Source organism: Gallinula chloropus (genome assembly GCF_964237585.1).
Source record: "Gallinula chloropus genome assembly, chromosome: 5".
Classification (NCBI taxonomy): domain Eukaryota; kingdom Metazoa; phylum Chordata; class Aves; order Gruiformes; family Rallidae; genus Gallinula; species Gallinula chloropus.
In genome coordinates, this window is record NC_140090.1 from 49,913,318 (window position 1) to 49,935,833 (window position 22,516).

Sequence of the window (22,516 nt, forward strand, 5' to 3'; positions counted from 1 at the left end):
CCTCATCTTTGCTTCATCACAGCTTGACCAGTCCACAGGGATGGCTTCTGCTTCCCATCTGGCCATGACTCCCAATTCTCATGGAAGATCTGTCTGCAGGTTTTCCAAACTCTACTGGAAGAACAACTTGGACACGGTATTTATTGTGTTTTAAGTGCCTTCTATTCATGCATTTTTATTTGTTTTAAAAATTATTCATTAAAAATACAGCCTTTTCCACCGGTTTTCCTTTTGAGTCCCGGCTAGGTTGCAACATGCATAACTTGCAGCTGCTAAAGCACGCGTCAGCTGGAGAGCTTTGACAGTTTGCTCTTCCCAAACAAAACAGGAGCCATCATATCCCTCAGAATACGAGGCTGCTTGCTCTTGCTGTCAAGGGGGATGAAAGACCCCCTCGCTTCCCCACAGCACCCGTGTGTTTCAGTGGGAATTTCAGGCTGGGGGTCACCTCTGACATACTGCTTCCCACTCAGCTTCCAGCAGGCAAACATCTCAAGAGCTTCAGTTTTCCTTTTTCATCACTGTTCCTTTCGTGCACCCCAACCCAAGGGTTAATATTCCATCTAGCGCCGAGCGCACGCAGCCTGAGTCACCGCTTCAAGGTCACGCTCAGTATTGCTTTTTGATTCAGCGCTTTTTGGGCCAGCTGGTGGAGAGAAGCAAGGTTTTCTGATACGTTATCTCCTCACTGCAATAGTAAAGGAACACACTTGCCCCTGCCATCAGTGGAAGAACAACCTGCGTTGCCATGTAGGCAGACAGAGACCCTCCTTGGCCATCCCTGTACTGCTGGGAATGTCCTGGTGTGGGTCGCAAGGTTGCCATATATTGTGCACTAGCCTTGGAGGAAACTGAAGAGCCTTGTTTGACTAAACCATGGGTGGTCAATTGCTCTGCTGTCGGGGTCCTGGGACACAGATGAGCCAGGAGTAGGCTGTGCATTGGCAGGAAGAGCAAGAACTCTTCCTGGAGGTGGTGTATTTGCAAGAGCGTCATGAAAAACTTAAGAAATTGAGTTTTAAGGAGTTGGTATAGTGACGGTGTGTCCTGCCAGCCTCACCCCATGAAATGCAAAGAACCAAGGAAAAGACACCACTGTGGCTCTATCAATCCAGAAAGGACAACTCAGCAGCTACTGGGAAAGTCTGATAGCAGCTCAAAATATTATTTCAGAGAATGACTTAAATGCTTTCCATTCAAAAAGACTGCTCAGTGAGGTTATGGGGACCCACAGTTCGCCATCTCCCCCAGGTGGTACAACCATGTTCACTCACCTTGGCTCAAGACTGCAGAAGCCACAAACTTTTTGGTACGGATATGGGGCTTTCTGGACTGCGAAGACCTCAGCTGAAGTGCCAAGGGGTGGGTAAATCCCCCTGAACTCCTTTCCTTCCTGGAGTTCTCCTGCAACCCAGTGCCTCCAGAGAAGGCATATTACTGAGATGGTGACAAGGAAGAAGTTTATGGAACTCACTGAGCCCATCACACCACAGTGAAACAGGTACCACAGAGAGCCTCAAAGCCACCGTCAATCTAGCGAGAAATGACAACAAACAGGCTCAAAAGAGATGTCCTGTAAATGCTTCTCAAAAGAAACTCTCCCCAGTGGTTTCTGTACATCAGACAGGTCACCACCACAACCACCATAAGGAAGGACCACGATCCCGCCAGAGGCACGGTGCTTACCCCAAAGCAGCCACAACACTGGAGCACCTAGCCCCAAAAAATAAGACCCCCCCCCCCCAAACGGTGTCCTGTCAGGAGCAGGATGCTCATGAACCTGCTCATTAACCACTGATGTTTGAAATCAGTAACTCTTGAGATCCAGACTGGAAGGAAAACAGAGCCTGGGAAGCAACAATAGTTGCAGTTGTAGGAGTCAGGACATCCCTGAAATTATGCTCCATGTTGGACGTGGGACAAAACATGGGATTTGAAAGCAGGCACATGTGCCACATCCATGCAGAGCCACAAAAATTGTTTCTTTTGTGAGGTCTGTGCCTGGCAATGCCTGGGCAGCCTGGCCCTAACACATCAGTCCTGGCAGGTATCACATCGTAACATGCCAAGTTACCTTCTCATAAGATGAATGGTTTCCCACAGCTCATCCTCTTTCCCAAGACCAAGGCTCCTCCAACTTCTCCTTCTGTGCTAAATGAGACTCAAGAAAGTTATTTTTCATCCATAATACTTACCCCACTGAAAAATTCCCTCAGGCTGTGGAGGGGAATGTGCCATGCCATCAGTGCTTCACTGTTGCCTCTCCCACTCAAGGCAACTGGCCTGAAGTCCAGCTGCTTTCCTCTTCCTCCCCTCTCCTCATGGCTGCATGGTGCGGTTTTATTCCAGCTTTAACAGCTGCTCTTGTGGGAGCTCCTTCCAAAGAGAGGCTCAGAGTGGCTGCATCCTAACCTGGGTGCTCCGTAGACCTTCAGCCAAAGCTGCAACGCTCCTTGCAACAGGGGTTTTCGATGCCAGGAATGCAGGATGTGATTGCAACGGGAGCCAGTTTGTTGCCATGGGGAATAGAGCTGCCTTTGCTGTGAGCTGCCGAAACCAAACAGGCAGAACGGAAACATCCCCTGTTAAAAACAGTAAATAAAAGTAATGCTTTAAGCAGCGAGGATTAAAGGAGTGACTGGCTTTGCCAAGGTAAGAGAGCAAAACTCTTCCCCTGAATGAGCTCTGATGTGGCTCCTCATCATTGTTGTGACAGCAACCTGACCATCCCATTTTTCCATGCCTGACTGGGTTTCAGATGATGGACCAGAGACAACTCAGCATGAACAGCCCAGAGCCAAAGCACACTCTGCTCATTTGCATCATCATTAAAACTTCATTTACTACAAATAACTCCGGCCCTATGTTTGGGGAGGAGCAACCCAACCACTGCTTTGTGCTTGCAAACCACAGCTGCCTCATCCACCTCCATCTGCTGGACAAAGTGGGGGGGTTCTTGGACATCTTCAGAAGGCCCTTCTGGAGATAGACACTGATTCTGCTGCCTGTCCATCAATTAAATTCATAAAACAAGGACTCCAGGCGAGCCCCACTAGCTGGTTAAACTCACTGCATGCACAGAGCTGGGAAGAAGACAGATCTTCTGCATCATCCGACTGAGTTTTTGTTTGCCTGTGCTGGGAAGTATCAAGAGGGTGGATGAGTAATGAAGGGACCAGCGTTTCCTTTAATTTTTTTTTTTTTTTTTTTTTTAAAGAATAAAATACACTGTGCTGCCCAGGTTTAGCTTTTTCTTTCTTACACTGGAACATTTTGTGCTGCCATCTACAAAACCAGGAAGTCTGGCTGGAACCAGCTACATCAACCCTGGGTTTTCCTTGGGTGTGGGGCGGCAAATCCCCTGGGAAGCCAGACGGATCTGCCATCCCTGAGCAGAGAGCTTGTCCCATCATGCCCAACAGGACTTTTGGCTGTGGATGCACCTCTTGCCTGCTTACTTGAGCTGCCTGAGCTTGATGAAAGGATACATCACCTCAGCATGGGACCCCTTACTGTGGGTACAGCTGAACCCTAAAACTTCAGTGGGGAAGCAATAAAAGGACAAAAAGGGACAGAAACCCAGAAGAGGAGGCCCACAAAGAGCTGCCCAACAAAACTCCACTGCAGCCCCAGCACTGGGCTGCCCAGTGGCCCTTGAGGGCCTCGAGCCCGAGCCCCTGCCCCTGCAGGCGCTAAGCAGCTGGTTGGGGGTAAAGATCTTTTCCAGGGCAAACGCCAACAGCTCTGTGGGACGCTGCACACAGGTACTTGTGGATTTGTGCTGTGTTGTGGAAGCACTGTGGGACTGTGGTGTAGCCAAGAGCCGCTCCTGGTAGTGGGATCAGACCTATTTGCAGTGGGGTTTCCACCAAACATTATCCAGACCTTGTCCTGGAATATGGTATGAGCAAGAACCCTCCTGATTTTCCAGACAACCAAGTCCTGGTGACCTTTTGCCACTAATCCCCCATGGATGTTCAGATGTGGGAACACACAAAACTTCCCCAGGCCATGTGCCTTAAATCTACCCCCAGATGAAATGAAACGGGCTAAAGCTTCACTGTGGATAGAAAACATTTTGCCATCAATCATTTGCAGCAGCAGCCAAGGGCCAAACCTGCTGCTGCTGCTTTCAAACCTGAGCATCCCTCCCAGCATCCTGCTAGCCTGGCTAAGGCTTCCTATGAGCTGAAATACAGGGTGACATCATGAAATGGTCGTGTGACAAGGCATGGGCCAGTCATCCCTTCCATAGGATGCGTGGGGGTTAGGAACCAACACACATGGAGAAGTGCCACCTTTCCATTGCCCAAAAGAGCAGCAAGGAGGGCACTGGCACAAGCATTAAAATCTTTGCCAAAACAGTAATTAAACAAACAGAAAAGGAACAAAAAGAGAGCCGGTGGCAAAGCTCTTGCAGCAAGTTTTCCCTGTCATGTTAAGAGGAACAGGAGCAAGTCCAAAGCAGCTGGACCTCACAGCACTGCCCGGAAAATTGCCAGTGTCATCAGAGGGATCAAGGAAGACATCCTTGTTCAAACAGAGATCTTTCAAGAGGAAAGTTGGTTAAGAGATTTCTAATTCCAGGCTGGCAGCACATTAAGTGTGTGTAAGTATAGAAGACACCAGAATAAACCTCACAGCAGCCAATGCTGCCTTCCAGCCCAGTGTCTCCTTGCCAAAGCATGTTCCCCCATTCCCCCCCTTCCCTGACCAGCACCAGGATCACAAGGTGGTTGGAGGCATTTGGAAGCACGTGTAGGAAAACGAACACTTTGGTGACAGCATCATCTTCATTTGCAACCAAACCAGGGTTTATGGGAGTCACCCCTGGGCCCTGGATGGGTGCTTTGCTCACACGCGCAGCGGCAGCCCCGCGGGCTCAGCACTTACCTGGGATGTGGGACAGCAGAGGAAAGCATTGCTCTGGGCAAGAGCCAAGCAGCACGTGCAAAGCAGAAGACCTCTGGCACAAGACTGGGAAACCCTTCTTAGTGCCAGCAACGCAGGACTGGGCAGACCCTTCCCAAGCTAACTCCTGCTGGCTTTTCCTGGGCAAAAATTAGAGAATGAGCAAGGTGGGCTGCTGTACGCCCACCCAGGCTTACACTCCAACCCCCTGCCAGCAAGAGCAACCACCAGGTCCACAGTGCTGCAGCTGCTGGAAACCACCTGCAGTCAAGGTGTAGGACCCCCACTGCTCCCAGACCTTCTAGAGACACGCTGTGGAGTGGATGTGCCCAAACCCTGATGCTCCCCAGTCCGCCCTGCCAGGCCCATGCAGAGAACCAGTGGCAGAAGTGACATGAAGAGGATACACCAGTGCTGGGAAATAGGTATTAACTTCCTATGAGGAAGATGTGTGTTCTTGCCGGGTTAGGGAGGAGATGCACGAGGACACCACGCTGCACCGCACGAAGGTTTTGTCTCAATTTTGGTTGCCGTGCTCTGGACACAGACATTAGCAAATGGTCCAAAGGAAACCACAAGCTGTCCTTTTCCAGACTCTTCTGTTGGAGACCCCTCCTCCAGATTTCAGCCTCCAGGAACTGGACAACAGGCTAAAGTTCACCCAGCAGTTCTGCCTTTCAACCTGCCCTCCTACAGGCACCCTAAAACCCATCAACTCAGTCTTCAAGTCAAGAGAAGATGGTCTTACTGGCACAACATAGGACGAGCTGTTAGCTCTACTTCAACCAAGGCCAGACAAGACCCCACCTCAGGTCTTTTACCAGCTTCCTTGCTCCACACAGGCAGGCGTTTGCTGCGCTCACCTCTCTGACAGCTAGCGGTGGGAAAGGTCTACCGGCATCCAAGCAGCACATGCTTCCCTACCCAAGGTAGACGCATGAAACACTCATGTGCCAGTGCTCCAGGGCGAGGGGACAACACTCTCCTGACTCTAATTGGGAACAGATTGTCCCTGGAAGCAAATCAAGGCTTTCACCCCAGAAATACAAAGTTCAAATGGTGAGCATGGGCATCCAAAGTCTCCTGGCAAGCACCATCACCCCTTGGCTACACTATTCCAGAGAGCTAAGGCAGAAGAATCCCTGTAGACGTACCATACCTGAGCAGTGTGGGGGAAATGCAGCTGAAGTGCTCGAGGGTGGGAGATCTGGGATCCCCAGTCACCAGCGCACTGCTGAACAATGAGCGGTCGCACTCCACACACCAATCCCTGCAGCCTTGGTGCTGTCACAAGCCATCACCCATCTTAACGAGCTGGTGCTGCCGAGCAGATACTCACAGGGAAGGAGAAGACCAAGGCAGCACAAGCACCACAGCCTGGAGTCACCACTGATGCACAGCAACTGTGCCTCGTACCCAGTTCCCTTGGTCCCCTCCTCCAGCACCCCCCGCAACGCCACACCACCGAGCATCGTGTCCCTGCTTGCCCAGCCTCAGTTCTCACTGCAGCATGCATTACCAAAGCACAGCTCTGCTGTGAAAGGAAGACAATGAAACCATGTTTAGCACGATCCATGCAGTAAGTCAGACACTACAATGCAGGATTCAGCAGATTCCATTTAATGTCATGTGCATATATCCATACATTTACTTATGTCAATGGTTTTGATGTGCGTGATGCCAGGTCTTGAAAAATCTACTCGCTCATTTATGTCTGGGAGTGTGAATCCTCTCAAGCAATTGTCTCGGGGTGGGTTTGCTTTTTCTTTCTTTAATTAAAAATAACACCATCAACTTTCAAGCACATAGCTGCAAAGGCAATAGAGTGAATTGGAGGCAAAGCATTCTGAGCTGACCCCTCCGACTCACAGAGCGCTCTGCAAACGCTGTTGAAAAGGGTTTTGCCAAGAAGCGTGGGGGTGGGAAGAAATCCCCTCCCTCCAGGAAGAAAGAGAACAGAAATAGGTCAGTCTTGTTTAGCATCCCAAGCAACGGCCAGGCAAAGCAGCAGAGATGACACCCCATCAATTCTGCAAGGGAGTTTCTGGCCAAAGGTGAGGAAGGGGTCAGGGAAGTTGAGACAACACATCCCCAAACACAGGAAAGAAAGAAACAACCCTTCCACCACCATGTACTCACGGAAATTTTCTCTCTGTTGGGTTTGGTTTGGGTTTCTAGGGGCAGGGGGTGGGGAGGTGGGGGGTGTTTGATCATTTCAGCGTCAGGACTGATAAATCCTGCACTGTGCTCCGTCCCAGCAGTTTTGGGGTAGATTTTTCAAGCCCTGGTGATGGCTCCCAGGAAGGCTTGTCCCATCGGCTCCCGGCTCCCGCACGATCAGAATCGATTGCATAGCATTTATTTCAGATAAGGCACTGTTTTGCCCAACGCGAACAGCAATTCGAAATCAATGCAGTTTCCATACAGTCCAAATTTGATGGCCTACAGTGCAATAACATGTAAAATTAAAGGCAAGGTTTGGCAGAATAAACCCAGCTTTTAAATTTAAACTTAATATCAAAGAGATAAAGGAAACTACATTTTTTCAAAAGCCTTTTTATTTTCCTTCACCATTGTTGTTTTACAATACAAATATCACCTTGTGAATACACAAAAACCCTACAGAAGATAACTCTGCTTCACGTAAAATACAGAATGGATATATATATATTTATATATATATTTTCTCTTCTTCATTCTTTAAAAAAACCCTATTTTGTTCTGCACATTGGCAAGTTTAGGATAGAATACTTCCCCCAAACATACAGTATGTATGGTAGGAGCAAAACTTAGAATTACATGCAGTTTCTGCACAAATATTTTAAAGAAATAGATTATCTTTGTTGTTTTTCAACAACATTTCGGAACGGGATGGAGAAACCATTCAGAGTTCACTCAGTGATCATTTGTAAAATTCTTAAAAAACAGGAATTCATGGCTGTTTTGTTTCTTTTTAAAACACAGGTACCAAGTAGACGATAAAGCGATACCTTTTAGTTGGACCTGCCCACAATGTGTGAGCAAGGTCGGACCCTTTTTATTTGGTTGGGTTCCCCCCCCGCCCCCCTCCCCACATGGCAATTTCAACATTATAAGCAAATTTCCAGTTTAATTTAGCTATAAATGCAAAAATTAGTAATTATACAGTGTATATATAATTCTGCTTTCATGGAATACTTTATTTTAAATAAAAACATTTAAGACTGCCTACTGACCGTACAATCAAGACAAGAAAGGCACTAGAAACATAGACAAATCTCTCTCTCTCCCAAGAAGCATTTTTCTTTAAATTTTATCTCTCTATTCTCTGACGTAAAAATCTTTTTAAATTTAATTTTTCATACACATTTTGAAAAATAAAGTTAGGAAATACTTAGAAAATCACTTTACAACTTTTTTCTCTTTTTTTTTCCTTTTTTTTTGGTTTTGTTTTTCCTTTTTTTTTTTTTTTGCACTTTTTGACGCAGTCACTGCAGATTCTACAAAATCAAGATTACCAAACCTTCCTGTGTCTATCATCTTACTCATAGTGCGGTGCAACAGGTAGAAAGATTTCTCAGTTTTACCCAAGGCAGGTATTTAGAAACCTTCATATAGTCATTTGCTAGAAAATGGCTTACAGCCCAATCTTTGGGGCAAGAGATATGAAAAGTTATGTTTTCCCAAGAAAATAATATGCTTTATTCCCAGACGTGACTGGAAAGACCAGAACTTATGATATAAAAGCTTTCGTCTATGCTGTCGCATCATATACAAAGGAACATGGTGATGGGCAAATGTAAATCCCAAATCTATTAACAGGAAATGTGTAACAGTGCATGATAAGTTAAATTTTCTTTATTGTTGTCCAACGCAGATCCTTTGGAGAGAAAAAAAGATCACAGTGCTTACCAGGTAACTGAATAGGTTAAGTCAAGGGAACTGTTAAAAGAAAGGGTTAGGGAGCAGTCGATTTCCGTTATGGCATCTTCTCGTAGGGAGTTCTTAGCACTTGGGACAGGTCCTTTCCCCCGGGCTCTGTCCGTCCACACGCTGTTATGTGTCATTTACCAGGCGGCTGTATTTCACCTGCCTGCCCCGGTGCAGCACCGGCCAGGGGAAGGGCCAGTAGTAGGAGCGAGGTACAATTCCTTGGACATTCTTTTCGAAGTACTGGAAGGGCTTGTACCACCAGACCCTTGCAAGGAGGTTAGTTTGGGAAGCTTCTTTTAGCACCTGCACAAAGACAACCGGAAAAAGAAGGGAATTACAGAAGAGCACATTGCTTACTTGCACAACGTCATCACACGTCGCTCACTACCATTCATCAGTGGTGTCTTGCTTACAAAAAAACCCTCTCAGTGTCTAGAAACATCTCCCAAACAGACTTGCATGAACAAAAACCAGAGCCAAGCTGCTTCTCCGCAGCCTCCCTGTGCACACCCAACACTGCTCCCACATGAAGCTGCCCTCCTTTCCAAGGCCTCAGCAATTTGGTGGTCCCATAGGAACAAAACAGAGGAATGGCCCAAAGGATCAGGCTCTCCTCTCCTTTGGGAGCGTGGCTGTTTCCATAAACACGTCTGAAGTGATGTGCAGCTCAAGAACTGCCTCGGGGCCTGGCTGCATGCCTCAGCCCATCCAGAGGAGGTGAGGAACCCTGCCCTGCCCTATGCACACTCTCAAACCACCCCCAGCCACCCTGTGCCTTCTCCCAGCCACCAGCAAGCTGCAGCAAGACACACGGATCGGGTGGGCGCTGAGGCAGTTATCCAGCCACCCTGCAGCGCATTTTCAACGCCACAGCAGGAAGCATTGTATCAGCCCCCAGGAAAGCGCAAGCCCAGGGCCCACACACTAAGCTCGCTTGCCACATCATAAGCTCACACACAAAATAAATACACTGTAGCCCTAGTAGGCCTTTGCTTTTCAATTTTAAGGTCAGACCAAGCCACAGCCCTCTGTGCATGGAGCAATGTCAGGAGAGACCAGCACACGACCGATCGCTCAGGCAGGATCGAGGCATCGGCATCTCCCACCACCTCAGCAGTGTCAGGGAGCCATGCCGTGCCGCCTCCTGAGTCGCACCATGCAGCGGAACAGGTCCGTTTCCACTGAGTAGGGCAAAGGGCTCTTCTGGAGCAAGTCCTCAGCAGCACTCAAGGCAACCCTGACGTCAGCGCGGCAACACGTCTGCTCAGCACCAGTTCTGACAGAGCTCAGGAGCAAATTCCAAGCGTGGGAAGTCAGTCTGGTGCTGTGCCACAGGAGTTACAAAGTCTGGGCGCAGGCTGCTGTCAATCACAGTAGTTCCCAAATTGATCGAACATCAAAGTGCACTCTATGCCATCAGGTATTTGGTAGGAAAAATGTACCACTGTGGTGCATTGCTTCAGGGGACATCCAAACCACTCCGTAGCCAGAAGACCTTGATAGGAACTAAAGATCTGTCCCATCACAATATTAACTAATTTCCTATCACACCAGCTTGGTCTTACCCCTAATTAAGTGGAGCCCTGCACTACAGATAAGTAAAATATCTTTCTCCACGTTGCACCAAAAGTACTTGGACACCAATGTGCTGTCACAGACCTAAGAGTAAGCTTCTCTTAACTCAGTAGGTCTTTCCCACAGAGAACAGACTTGTGCATGTTCTCTCACGTTCCTCTGCACCGTAAGCCCGTCTCCCATTGATCAAGCTCACTGGCAAGTAAGAGTGAGAATGACATCACCTCACTTAAGACTACTCTGTTCAACCTGTGAATGATTTACAGCTGCTCTCTGGCTGAGCATTACAAACCATGCTTTGCTCTCTGCCATCAAGCACTGCATATCTTCAGTCTCAGTACCTCCAACATCACCCAGCCTTTCATGCCTCCCCAGTCACGGGCCTTAGGACATGAGCGGCCTGTTCTGCTCTCCAAAAGAAAAGCATCTTCCTTGGTCATGGGTACTCATGGAAACACTTTGACAAACTGGTTCACTTGCAGTGAGGCCTCCTTCTGCTCTTCAGGTGAGCTGTCATCTAACTAAAGGGCAGAACCTGACAGAAAAATCCAATTGGCTTCAACAAAAAAACCCCAAATGAACCCAAGACCAAAAAAATCCTACCATGTGTAAATTATTTGCTCTGCTATCAGAAAACTGGCCAACTGGTCCTTATTCAGGACTTCTAAACTGGGGTTACAGAGTAGAAGGAGGGAGGGGCCTGCCTGCAGGCAGACCTTCGTATTTTTGAGGTCAAGACACAAGATGAACCGAACCAATGACGTGTCTTTCTTTCCTGCAAACCCAATGTGAAGGCGGGGCAGGGGGAAGAGGAATGCTCCACAAGCCATGCGTAAGCCCACTCCTACTCCTACAGGAAGACTCAAGGCAATGCATGGACATTCGCCCCACCACCATGCTATAAGCAGAACCAGTGGATCCAAAGACTGGGAGAAACTCACTTGCTGGTTGGCCATAGTGTGATACCACCAGAAAAGTCTTGTAGTGATGTAGTAAGCCACCACCACGTCCACAGTGTAGTGGTCATGAGCAAGGAGGATGCAGAACATCCCAACCATGCTGAGCGCCCAGCAAAGCCAGTGATACCACCAGAGTCGCCGTGGGGAATCTGGAAAGAAGCACAAGCAGTGATTATTTCAAAGGGTGACATTTATCGGTGTGGGAGACTATTGCTGTAACTAGCAGAGGACGCAGGCTGCAATCCTGGGTGGGGAGTGCAATGCCTGCCTTAAGATTAAGAGTCGGAATGCTGAGACCGCAAACTAAGCATCATCTCTCTTAAGGCGTAACTTAAGGTTGTGCTTGGGGTAATCAGATCTTTGGAAAATGGAAAGGTTATGAAATCATTGCAAAACAGGCCCAATGCATAACGCTGCAATACACACTGGTCAGTAGAATTAACCGATTGCGTTTCAATATTGGTTCTACATGGATGGCAGCCCTTCCTCTTGCCCTGCATAAAAGACATGTGCATACATTAAGGCCCGAGCATTTGGCAGGGTGTGTGTGTCTCTCTCTAGGCTAGGAGACACACAGGTAAAATGCCATCCATTGGGCAAGGTGCAAGGAGGGCTTTAATTGTATTCTAAACAAAAACTTTTTCAAAATTAAATGCTTAATTCAGACATCTACATCATAAAGTGTAGGTTTATTTTGTCTCCAATGTTTTCTTTTCCAGTAAGCCCTATGCCATTCTTATTTAAATAAACAAGTGTGCATCTCTCCTTGAGTTGTATTCGCCCACTGGCACAACAGCAGCTCTTCAACTAGCCAGGAGCTACAAACCAGAAGTTCCACATGAACAGTAAGGAACTTACACTCTTTGATAAATAAGTATGTAAGAGTTAATATGACGGTGTGACCGCTGTACAGATAGTCGCCGCACATGTTGTGGGATCCTGTGATGGACAGTCCTCCGCCAGCAATCAATTTCATTATCCTTCGCAGATGAGATTCCCAGTCTCCAAAAAGCTGGTGGAAGAGTAAAACACAAAAGCACAGTAAGATACCAGCACCAGCCTTTCAGGGTTTAAAGCCAGCAACTTTGCCTTTCAAGTTATTTTCCCCTTTTTGCTCTGCCGTGCAACATCAATCAGCAAATCCACAGCCTCTTCCAAAAGCTAGCAGCACCTTTCTAGAGGGTAGGAAGACTGGAAATGAGACATGAGATCATGTTTTTATTGATGCTTTGCATTTATTATAGCTAGTGTTCACGGGAGCACAGGCAAGATGTGCCTCCATCCATTATTTTATTTGAATATATATACATATATACACTGCGGTTCAGATAACGCCGCTTGGAAGCCCCACAACTTCTGTAATGCTGCCTCAAAAACCCAGCCTCAGCAATAAAAAGGAATTAAAAATATTTCCAGCTAGAGCTAGAATTGTCATGTTCTCTACACATCTGTTTTCCCTTCTCTTCAAGAGGCAATGCACGCTAAAATGAATCAAGCTTAAGTCAATTCTTGCTCGTAACAGCATGGGCCCTACAGATGATAATCCAAGAGAAAATGGGATGAGCTGCCAGACTGGAATGTCCAGCTGCTGAAACCCAGATCCAATGCATGGAAGGGAGTATCTCACTCCAAATTCTGAGGTCTCCCACACCCACCCCCCCCCCCACCTTGGAAGGTCTTCAAAACCCTTTCTTTCTAGTTTACATGTCACAAGAAACATATATATGGTGTCAGTCAGAGCTCCAAACTTCTGCGCTGGCTCACGATCCGGGTGAGCAATGGGTACCCCATTTGCTCTGGGCCACCTCCAACCTGTGATTCTGGCTCAGAGGCTATTTCTGAAATAGCTTAAATTTGCAAAAGGAAAGCCAAATTGAAGCAAACCAAGTCCTTCTGATGAGTATGCCCCTTCTCCCTCCTCCCAGGTGACCAAAGGGCAGCTGGCATTGTCCCAAGACTGCTTTTGCTGCTTCTGGCTCTAAAACAAGCTCAAACATTCAACAAATCCACAAAGAAAATGCACCATGGGATGTACTGAGCATCTCTGGGACCCAACAGGAAGCAGAGGCTCAAAGGAGCAGGGCTAACAGATGGATACATGTGACTTACACATGTGTTGCACCCTTCCCTGTTATGAAGTTTTAAAATCCATGGTAACCATTTAGCAGTCAGAAGGAAGCACACATCCTCCTGGCTGGCCATCATAGGCATGTTTTTCTGTTACTTTAAACCTCAGTCTTGCTTTAAGAAATGGGAATTATTAACTTCTGACAGATTTAAACAGGGTCTTGGCAGCAATTAAACATTTCCTGCTAACAGTTCCTTGCAAAACATTGAAACTGCCCAAAGCCCAGTCTTCACAATCATATATAACTCAATAAGGTGGTGAGAGGTTGTGCTTTCCCTGAGTATAGTTACAGCTTTCCAGAAAGCCCAGCTAATCCTTAGTCTTACTGGGGCAAGAGAAGAACACAAGACAGACTCATCTTTACTCGAGTAACGAGACAGATTTGCCAATGCAGCAAATTTCAAAAAATGTGAGATTTACTTACTTCCACCCATAAATTCCTGTGTTCCTTTTGTTTCAGAACGGCTGACTGATCAAACATACTGTTGACTCCTCTCCCACTCACTTCTCTTTACAAAAGACCTCAGGGTCCCTCCGAAAGCCGCACGTGGGTTGGCCAGAGCTCTGCCTTGTCAAACAACCAGTGCAGCACATTCCCTGGCTCAGTACCTACCAGCAATCCTCACGGAAACAGCCACAGCATGTATGCCAGGTTGAATCTGGATTTTACTATCTGTAAAGCAACGATTCTACTACCTGCCATCTAACTGATGTGCAGAAAGCCGCTGAACTGTGCGTGCACTAGATACTTCTCAGGAATTACTTTTGCCCCCCTGGCTTCCTCCTGCTTAAGCCCCATGGTTTGCTCTGCTTGGAGGAGGCTGAGGGGACACCTCATCATGGTCTGTGGTGTCCTGACGAGGAGGAGCGAAGGGGCAGGTGCTGGTCTCCTCTCTTTAGTGACCCAAGGGAATGGCATGAAGCTGTGACACAGAGGTTCAGGTTGGACGTTAGGAAGAGGATCTTTACTGAGAGGGTGGTCAGGCACTGGCACAGGCTCCTCAGGGGAATGGTCACAGCACCGAGCTGGGCTAGATGATGCCCTCGGTCTCATGCTCTGACTTGGCTGTCCCTGTGTGTAGCCAGGAGTTAGACTTAGTGGTCCTTATGGGTCCCCTCCAGCTGCCCTTCCAGATTCTGTCATTAAATAGCAGAAACAACTCCAGGAGGGGCATGGAGATGACCTAAGAATGCATCTAATAAATGCACCTTGTTCCCTACCATAGAAGTCCATCTGGTTTAGACTGCACTTCCCCACTCCAAACAGCACATTGCAGTAAAGACCATGCTTATGCCAATGCTTGTGTGATACAAGATGGATGCAACCCCACCAACCCCATGCCATCTCCACCCCCAGCACACCAATGACCTTTTGAGGCTGGCTACAGGGGCCTTGCCCGAGCACCTCTGCCTCAGGAGACTGACTTTAGCCATGGCTTTCACAAGTCCATTCTATTCCTTGGTATAGCAAACAGGAATCACTGCTATGGGGAGGAGCACCAAGTCCTTGCGCTAGCACAATTGCAATGAGGAGACAGGAGTCTCACCAGCCTTAGAAAAGTCTCTCTGGGCCATTTAAAAATACTTATTTCTGAACTCTTCAGCGAGTCAGATCCAAGTCTGTCACATGGCATCTCTGCAGGTTTCACACTTTTGACTGCCTCAGAGGAGATGGACAAACGCCGACTGTGCAAGCTGGTGGAAAACACTACTGAAACTGTGTGGGTTTTCAAATTGTAATGATTTTTTTAAAAGCCTCTGCTTGTAGTTTTGGTATCAGCAGGACAAAGGGAAAGCAACAGAGATCCAACCACAGAAGAAGTTTACCTTTGGAGAACACTTGAAATGCATGCCAGGTACTGGGAGTGTAGTCACATACATCGTAAGACACCGATACAGGTATAGTGTGCCAACTATACAGAAAAATCTTCTGCTAATTATAGACCTAAAAGGAAAAAAGACAAAAAAATTAGGTCACTCAGTGCAAACCAAATACACAAAGGTAAATAAACTGCTGTCAATGCTTTGCAACTAGCGACAGCTGAGAATAATGAATTACTTGACACATTTTCCCATGCTTTACAGGTCAGAAACACAAGAGCAGATCAACTACTTCAACCCATGAGGGTGCTTAGAGGAAATACCAAGGTTAGAATACAAAGGCCTGTGCAGATTTAGTGCTGAAGTCACAAAAGGGGGTTTCATGCCCCAGACCACTCCATTTGCTTCAAGCAGTCACTAATTTTCTACTCAAGGCAGGGGATGAAGTTACAATATTTTCATTCTACGATAAAAAGGACTGTTTGTTTTGACTGAGACACATTCACTAATTACAAAGGGCTGCTTGAGAAGCAAAGGCTTGTGTGACCCCAACAAGTGAGAACACATCTCTTCCAAGCAGCAGCTCCCGTCAGCAACGAGACCTCCAAGACAGAAATTAGAGCTGCATTGGCTCCAGCACAGGGGAAACCACTCTCAAGACAAGCAGCCGTAGCTGCAAAGACTTCTGTTCACCGAGGGCTGGCAGTGCTTTACTGACTGAGGGCTGCCCTACGCAGAGAAGGCAGATGGAATATTGGGGCAGTGTGAGCCGGTTCTGCAAAACCAGGGCGAGCACACAGGGTAGAGAGCTGCAGCTTTTATTCGGGAGTGCCAGCCAGCCCCAAAACTGGCCCACCAAGCTTCACTGCCACGTACCAGCTAATAACATCCCAGGGAAAGAGCTGCAACAGCTAAACCCCTCCTGGCACATCCTCTGTCTGAACTCAGAGTTCGGCAAAGAGTCGCTGCCAGTGTCACAAAAATTAAGGGCAAATCTTCCTATACACCTTCACCACACCAAACACTTGGCATCCTGCCTCTACTGCCTCTCTTGCTTTCGATTGATTTTAAATCCTTAGTTACAGTTACGATCATCTAGGGGAGACAAGGGTCAGGACATGAGCTGCCAGTTCTGGCATTCACTTGTTGCTATTTTAAAGCCTTCACTTCTTCAAAACACTCTATCAAACCGAGCGCTTTCAAAGCTCAAAACTACCTGGCTTATTTATTTTCAATCACTTCTGGCAGCACCATTCAACTGTAGGGCTCTACTCCAAGAAGCATGACTCTGCAGCACCAGATCAGTAACTACTCGAGCACCTTCATTTCTCCAGACAGCTCCAGCTGTCCCAGGGTGAATGCATGTCACACTCAAGCGCTCACGGCCATTGAAACTGAAAGGATTCTAGATTTTTTATTTTCCTTCCCCCTCCTGGTGTAAACCCGGGCAAAACTGGAGTTAAGAATTATACTTCCTCAATGCAGCTCCATGGACTGATGTTTCAGAGTGGAAGGCACCATGCCACAGGAGCAGAGGTTGGCCTCCATGCTTCATATGGGGTATTTCTCTCTGGGAAGGGGGATCCGATAAAGATCTCTCAGTCATGCCTGGCTTTTAGAGCCAGACATAAACTTGTGTTTCTTTATAACCCCATATTTCAACACACCAAAGCAGTGGCAGGATTTTATTGAGCACTACAACTTTTTGGATAAAAATTACCTAGGAACCTCTTTGTTTTAGCTGGATTGAGCCTATTTTAGCTTGGAAAGTCTGTGTCGAAGTGCTCGGTGCTGTAATATTTAAAAAATGATGTAAAAGCCTTGTGCTTTCCTTTCTCAAAAGGATTTGTGTGTGTGTGTGTGCGTGGTTATCAGCCAGCTAGCCAGTACAACCTCTAAAATTATTACTGGCCAAGACAACTTCTGTGACGACCGTCCAGACCTCACGTAACGTGGGCAGTGAGCACGCTGCTTTTTCAGTCCAGAGAACGTGCAGACTGAATCAAATGTCAAGCGTGGTCAAAAACCAGCACTGCTCTTCTCCAAAAAACATCTGGGAACACTTCTCAGAGAAGTTAATTCTGCCTCAGCAGCTTTCCTGAGCTCCTCCAGCTCCATGTGGAGTCTGCAGATAGAGCCTCAGCAGCCCAGAGGGCCCAGCCAGGACCAGCTCTTAGTGCACTACACCCTGCTCTGGCAGAAACCAACCCAACAGATGGACAGTCCTCTGCAGGGATGTTCAAAGAAAGGTGTCATTCACAGAATAGACTCACAGACTACTTGAATGCATTGAGTGGAAACGGACCTTCAAAGGCCATCCAGTCCCACCCCTGCAGTAAGCAGGGACACCTTGAACTAGAGCTGGTTGCTCAGAGCTTCATCAACTCTGACTTTGGATGTCTTCAGGGTTGGGGCCTCCACCACCTCTCTGGGCAACCTGTGCCAGGGTCTCACTACCCTCAGAGGGAAGAATTTCTTCCTAAGGTCTCATCTAAACCTGCCCTGCTCTAGTTTAAACCATCACCCCTCATCCTATTGCTCCATGCCCTTACAAACAGTCCTTCCCAGCTTTCCTGTAGGTCCTTCGGGGACTGGAAGGGGCTCAAAGATCTCCCCTCAGCCTTCTCTTCTCCAGGCTGAACCAGCCTGTCTTTGTAGGAGAGGTTCTCCAGTGCTCAGATCAGCCTCGTGACCACCTCTGGACCTGCTCCAAGAGGTCCATGTCCTTCCTATGCTGAGGGCTCCAGAGCTGGACACAGCACTGCAGGGGGGTCTCATCAGAGCAGAGGGGCTGAATCTCCCAATCTGTCACTTATTTCCTCGCACCAAATCTCATGCTTGCTCCTAGCCAGCCTGAACTCCAGGCTCTTCTTGAAGGTAAAAACAAATTTTCAGGCAGAAGGGAAGTAGACGGTTCACGAGAATCCCTGAACTGTGGGTACCAGGACAGACACACCTAACACTCCCATTTTGGTCCCAACTTTGCAGTCTGCAGATGACACATAGGTCCTGTTCAACGTAGACTAAACAAGAAAGACCTGAGTGATTAGTATCATGAATGACACATCTCTATTGTTCTTCACTGCTTGGGAGAAGAGCAGGCTCAGCTTGGGTATGAAATCGGCCTATTGGCAAATAATGGATCAGGTAGGATGAGCAATAGGAGATTCAGGGCTTGGCAAAAAAAGTGCTTCAGAAAGTCAGAAACTATGAAGCTGCCTCCTTTGAACAAAAGTTCAGCCTGGCCACTGGCTGGATTCAGCTCTTGGCCAACAAAGCTGCTGGCTGGTTCACCACTGACCCACACTTGGAGAGAGACATCTGCAAATAGTAACTCTAACATGTGAGCAGGTGAGAAACCAAGTCTCATCCTGCTCAGCAGTCACTTGGCTTTCACGTCTACCCTTCAGATCTTCATGGAGTGGGGCGATGGCTATGTCTGATCAGGGGTCAGAGAAGTAAGGAAGGTCTGTCTTAATGCCTTCTTTTCTTGAATTAGGTCTCAAAATCAGGTGATAACCCATGCCGCAAAAGCGATTCAGCTCTTCGCATAGTACCTAGTGGTTCACCATCCAAAGCCACGAAAATGAGGTCCTCCAAATAAAGCCATCTCACTGGGCTCCTGCAAGCAGCTCTCCTGCCCTCCCCCTTCAGCTGCCTGTGGGCCTCTCACACTTTTCTTCCTCTGCTCACTGACAGAAAAGACTATGTTTGGTCTCCAAGACATTCCATGACCAGTACACACATTGACCAGTTATTCCAGGGCTGATACTGGGAATGGAAAGCTCTTGGACTCCTGACATCTCCAAACAAATGAAAGAGTCCTCCCAAAGCAAGTGAAAATAAACCCATCAAAGGAAATGAGGATGGGGTGGGATCTTCACATCTATCAATGATACCAACATACTTTATCTTCAAATCGACCCATGTCTCACTGATTTGAAATCTCCAAGGACCTTAAGGATTCCTCTGTTCTGCTGTTCTGAGCCTTGAGAAGACTCTGCTCACCTCCATCACAGGATGTTTGATCCTTCATATTGCCCTATTAAGCTGACATCCTGTTCTTGACAGCAATCCCATCTCACCTTCTCTAGGTGATTCCCTCAGTTTTGAACATTTATGCTTGGAGACCCCAAGAGAGTTAAAGGTGCCCCACATTCATCAGATGCAGGTGGAGCAGTGGGGAGAGGAGCTGGAGCTGGCAGCACTGAGGCTACTAATATAAGGGATACTGAAGCTTACAGCAACAAACAAAGCAAGAGGCATGCAAAGAGTGAGATGTATCAGCAGAGAAAAGAAGACCCTCTCTGGGCTGGACACTGTGAGGACATGCTTGTGCTTGGTTTTTAAAAGGCAAGGTGACTGTCGTGGTTTTACCCCGGCTGAGAGCCGAGATCCATGCAGCTGCCTGCTCTTTAAAGGAAAAGAACAGGGGAAGGAAGGGGAGGGGCGGGGGGAGGCAAGGGAAGGGAAAAGGAAGGGGCAAATAACAACCCCAAAACCAAGAAAACAAAAGGCCCATGGATTGGGATAAGGATAGTTTACTAAAATAGCAGAAAGATAAAATATAACAATGCTAACAGGACTTTAGAGAAAAGTATCTATGAAGCTGTTGATACACAATGCAGTTTCTCACCAAACCCACAACTCAGGCCGTGCCACCCAGAGCTGCCCCGGAACCCGACCGTCCCCCAAAAACTGTGCATCCTGGAGCCTCCCCTGCTCCTCGTCCCATCAGCCCCCCTTTATACTGGGCAGGACGTAATTGGCATGGAATACTCTCTTTGGCCCGTTTGGGTCACCTGTCCCGGCTTCGCCCCTCCTTTCTCATGAATAGAGAAATATGAAGAGCTGAGAAATCCTTGACTGTCTGACAGCAACTAAAACCATCAGGGTGTTATCAGCACTGCTTTCATTTTAACTCTCAAACACAGCATCCCATCCGCTGCTACAAAAGAAGTTAACTCCATCCTGACTGAAACCAGGACAGTGACACACCACCTCATACCACTTAAAGACACTTGACTTTGGAGATTTCATTTGCAGCCCAGGCAGTGCAAGGGCTGGTACCAGACACTTGTGGTAGGGCAGCCCAAGGAGTGGGTTTATGGCAATATAAAACCCCAAAGTTAAGCCCCCGCACTCATTCCACAGAGGGTCAGCAGTAGGTTACTTCTGCTGGCAGGCAAACATGCCCTTGCAATTCTGATCCATACGAGCAGGGAGGCAGACAACCGCTAAGACCTTGCAAACTCATTGCATATTTCATGTTTAGCTTTCAATAGACTTTGGGTTTGACACTACCTGTTCTGCCTAGTATCCAGCTTAAAACACGCTTCAATACTTTGTCAGGCAGCACTACAGAAGTGCATGGACTAAACAACTGCCTGTAGGTTGTGTCCCAGAGTATCATCACCTCAGGGTAGGTCTTTACACCAGGAAAAATACAGGGGCACTAAGTTGATCCCTAGGCAGCTCACAACTGCGAGAGCTGTGCTTCTTCTAAACAGACAGGACAGTCAACTGAGTTCAGAACACTTTACATCCAAACTGACAGCTTTTTGCACATGAAAAGGTTCAAGTTCATTGTGCAGGCAAACAAGAGTGGGGTTATTTCTTAGCTTCTTAGGTGACGGTTGGACTGAACTTCTCTCTCTTGCACAGCAACTGCAGTTCACCTACAGCATGACACCTATTTCAATCAAAATTGGACAGATCACATGAAGCTTCGTTTTATTTGGATGTAAACAGCACCCGACCTCCAAAAGCTGTCACAAGTATACCCTAGCACCCATTTTTTTCCCCCAATGTTTTACTTACTTGTACTTTAAGAGCAGCCACTGAACAAACCACAGTCCTACGAGGATCATGCCGTTGATTTCACAAATAGAAAAAGCCCATTGCACCCGATCAAAGCGATCAAAAAATGCATCCGGTAGGGGAGGCTGCACCTCCTTGGGAGGCACTCGTTCGTGAACGACTGAAATAGTCACTGTGGTAAAGACGAAACAAAAAAGTGCATAAATAAAAGCCAGGAAAGTCTTGCCCCATTCCATAGGATACTGCGAGCGCTCCGGCTCTGGCATGGGGATCTTTATCATCTCCTTCTTATACCCATTTGGCATCCCATTTAGCTTCGTTTTACTGCTGAAGCCGTTCTCGCGCGTGGTGTTGCTCACGCTGATGCGGATGTGCCCGTTGATGTGCCCGTTTTTGTGAGCCTCGATGTGGTGAGCCATTTTTAGAGTTTCAATCATGTGCAGTAGCCGCTGTCCGCTGTCAGAAGACACCCGCGAGAGAGGTGTCTTCTTAAAATCCTCCTCCGTGAGGTTTATCAAATCCTGCCCGGTGAAGCTCTTCAGCGGCTCACAATACTCCGGCACAGCATTTTCCGTTAGCCAATTCGTCACCTCCTCGGGTGACCACAACACCACTTCTTTCATCTCGCCAGGCAGCCAGGGCACAGTCTGACATGGATTTTAAATCGGGCAGCAGTCACTGTGACTCCAGCATGTTGGAAAGCTCCTCCTTGGCTTCATCTTGTCCAAGGAAGCAGTTTGGCGAGAGGCAAGTCCCTAACCACCCGATACGAGCATCCAGGCGCTATGGCAAGCATAGGAAGTGGTTCACTTCATATTCGTGTTGGCATTCTTCTTCCTGGGAGGAGAAAAACCCCAAAACAGCTGTTAGGACAACATTTACCAGCAGCTTGCAGTTCACATTTAAAGCAGAAATTACTGGAAAACGATTGCTAGGCTCTGGGAAGGAAAAAACGGATTGAGCTCTAGCCTTGTATGCACGGCAGCGTCCTTTCCAAGCTGGCTACCAATTCCTCAAGAGCTTTATCAGCGTTGTATCACTGCAAACACCACCTGCCAGCTGTGGGAAGGCCCACTTCCCACTTTATATTTGTTACATTCTCTATTACTATGCAGCTCCAGTCTGTAAACAGTTGCCAAACTCCTCCTAAAATCATAACACTAATGGATTTGAGGATGCACAGAGCAAACGGTTGGCGTCACTCATGTCACAGACCTCCTCCTCCTCCCCCTTGCAGCCTAGGACCTTGATGCAATCCATTGCAGCCAGCTATCAAATGGGAAGCACGGGGTTTGTCCCACCAAGCAAAAATATCTCACACACCAGAAAACTGGCTTTCAATGGGGCAGCTACACAGAAAGAAAGGGAAAAAACCCAGAGATAGATGAGA

The 22,516-nt window shown here is 47.6% G+C and overlaps 1 protein-coding gene across 1 annotated transcript; it reads right to left on the reverse strand.

Moving 5' to 3' along the window:
- Positions 1 to 7,994: 7,994 nt before the first annotated feature.
- SGMS1 (sphingomyelin synthase 1) lies at positions 7,995 to 21,877 on the reverse strand. The gene is made up of 5 exons (XM_084264260.1): positions 21,127 to 21,877; positions 15,313 to 15,430; positions 12,216 to 12,369; positions 11,340 to 11,506; positions 7,995 to 9,126 (listed from the first exon to the last, which is right to left on the reverse strand). The coding sequence occupies exons 1-5, from the start codon at positions 21,747 to 21,749 to the stop codon at positions 8,947 to 8,949; spliced, it is 1,242 nt and encodes a 413-aa protein (XP_084120386.1). The 5' UTR covers positions 21,750 to 21,877; the 3' UTR covers positions 7,995 to 8,946.
- Positions 21,878 to 22,516: the final 639 nt, after the last annotated feature.

Coding starts and splice junctions, on each gene's coding strand:
- SGMS1 (XM_084264260.1), bottom strand. CDS start 21,749: ATGAAAGAAGTGGTGTTGTGGTCACCCGAGGAGGTGACGAATTGGCTA. Junction 15,431..21,126: donor TGGCTGCTCTTAAAGTACAA/GTAAGTAAAACA, acceptor TTTTCCTTTTAG/GTCTATAATTAGCAGAAGAT. Junction 9,127..11,339: donor ACACTATGGCCAACCAGCAA/GTGAGTTTCTCC, acceptor GTCTTTGTGCAG/GTGCTAAAAGAAGCTTCCCA.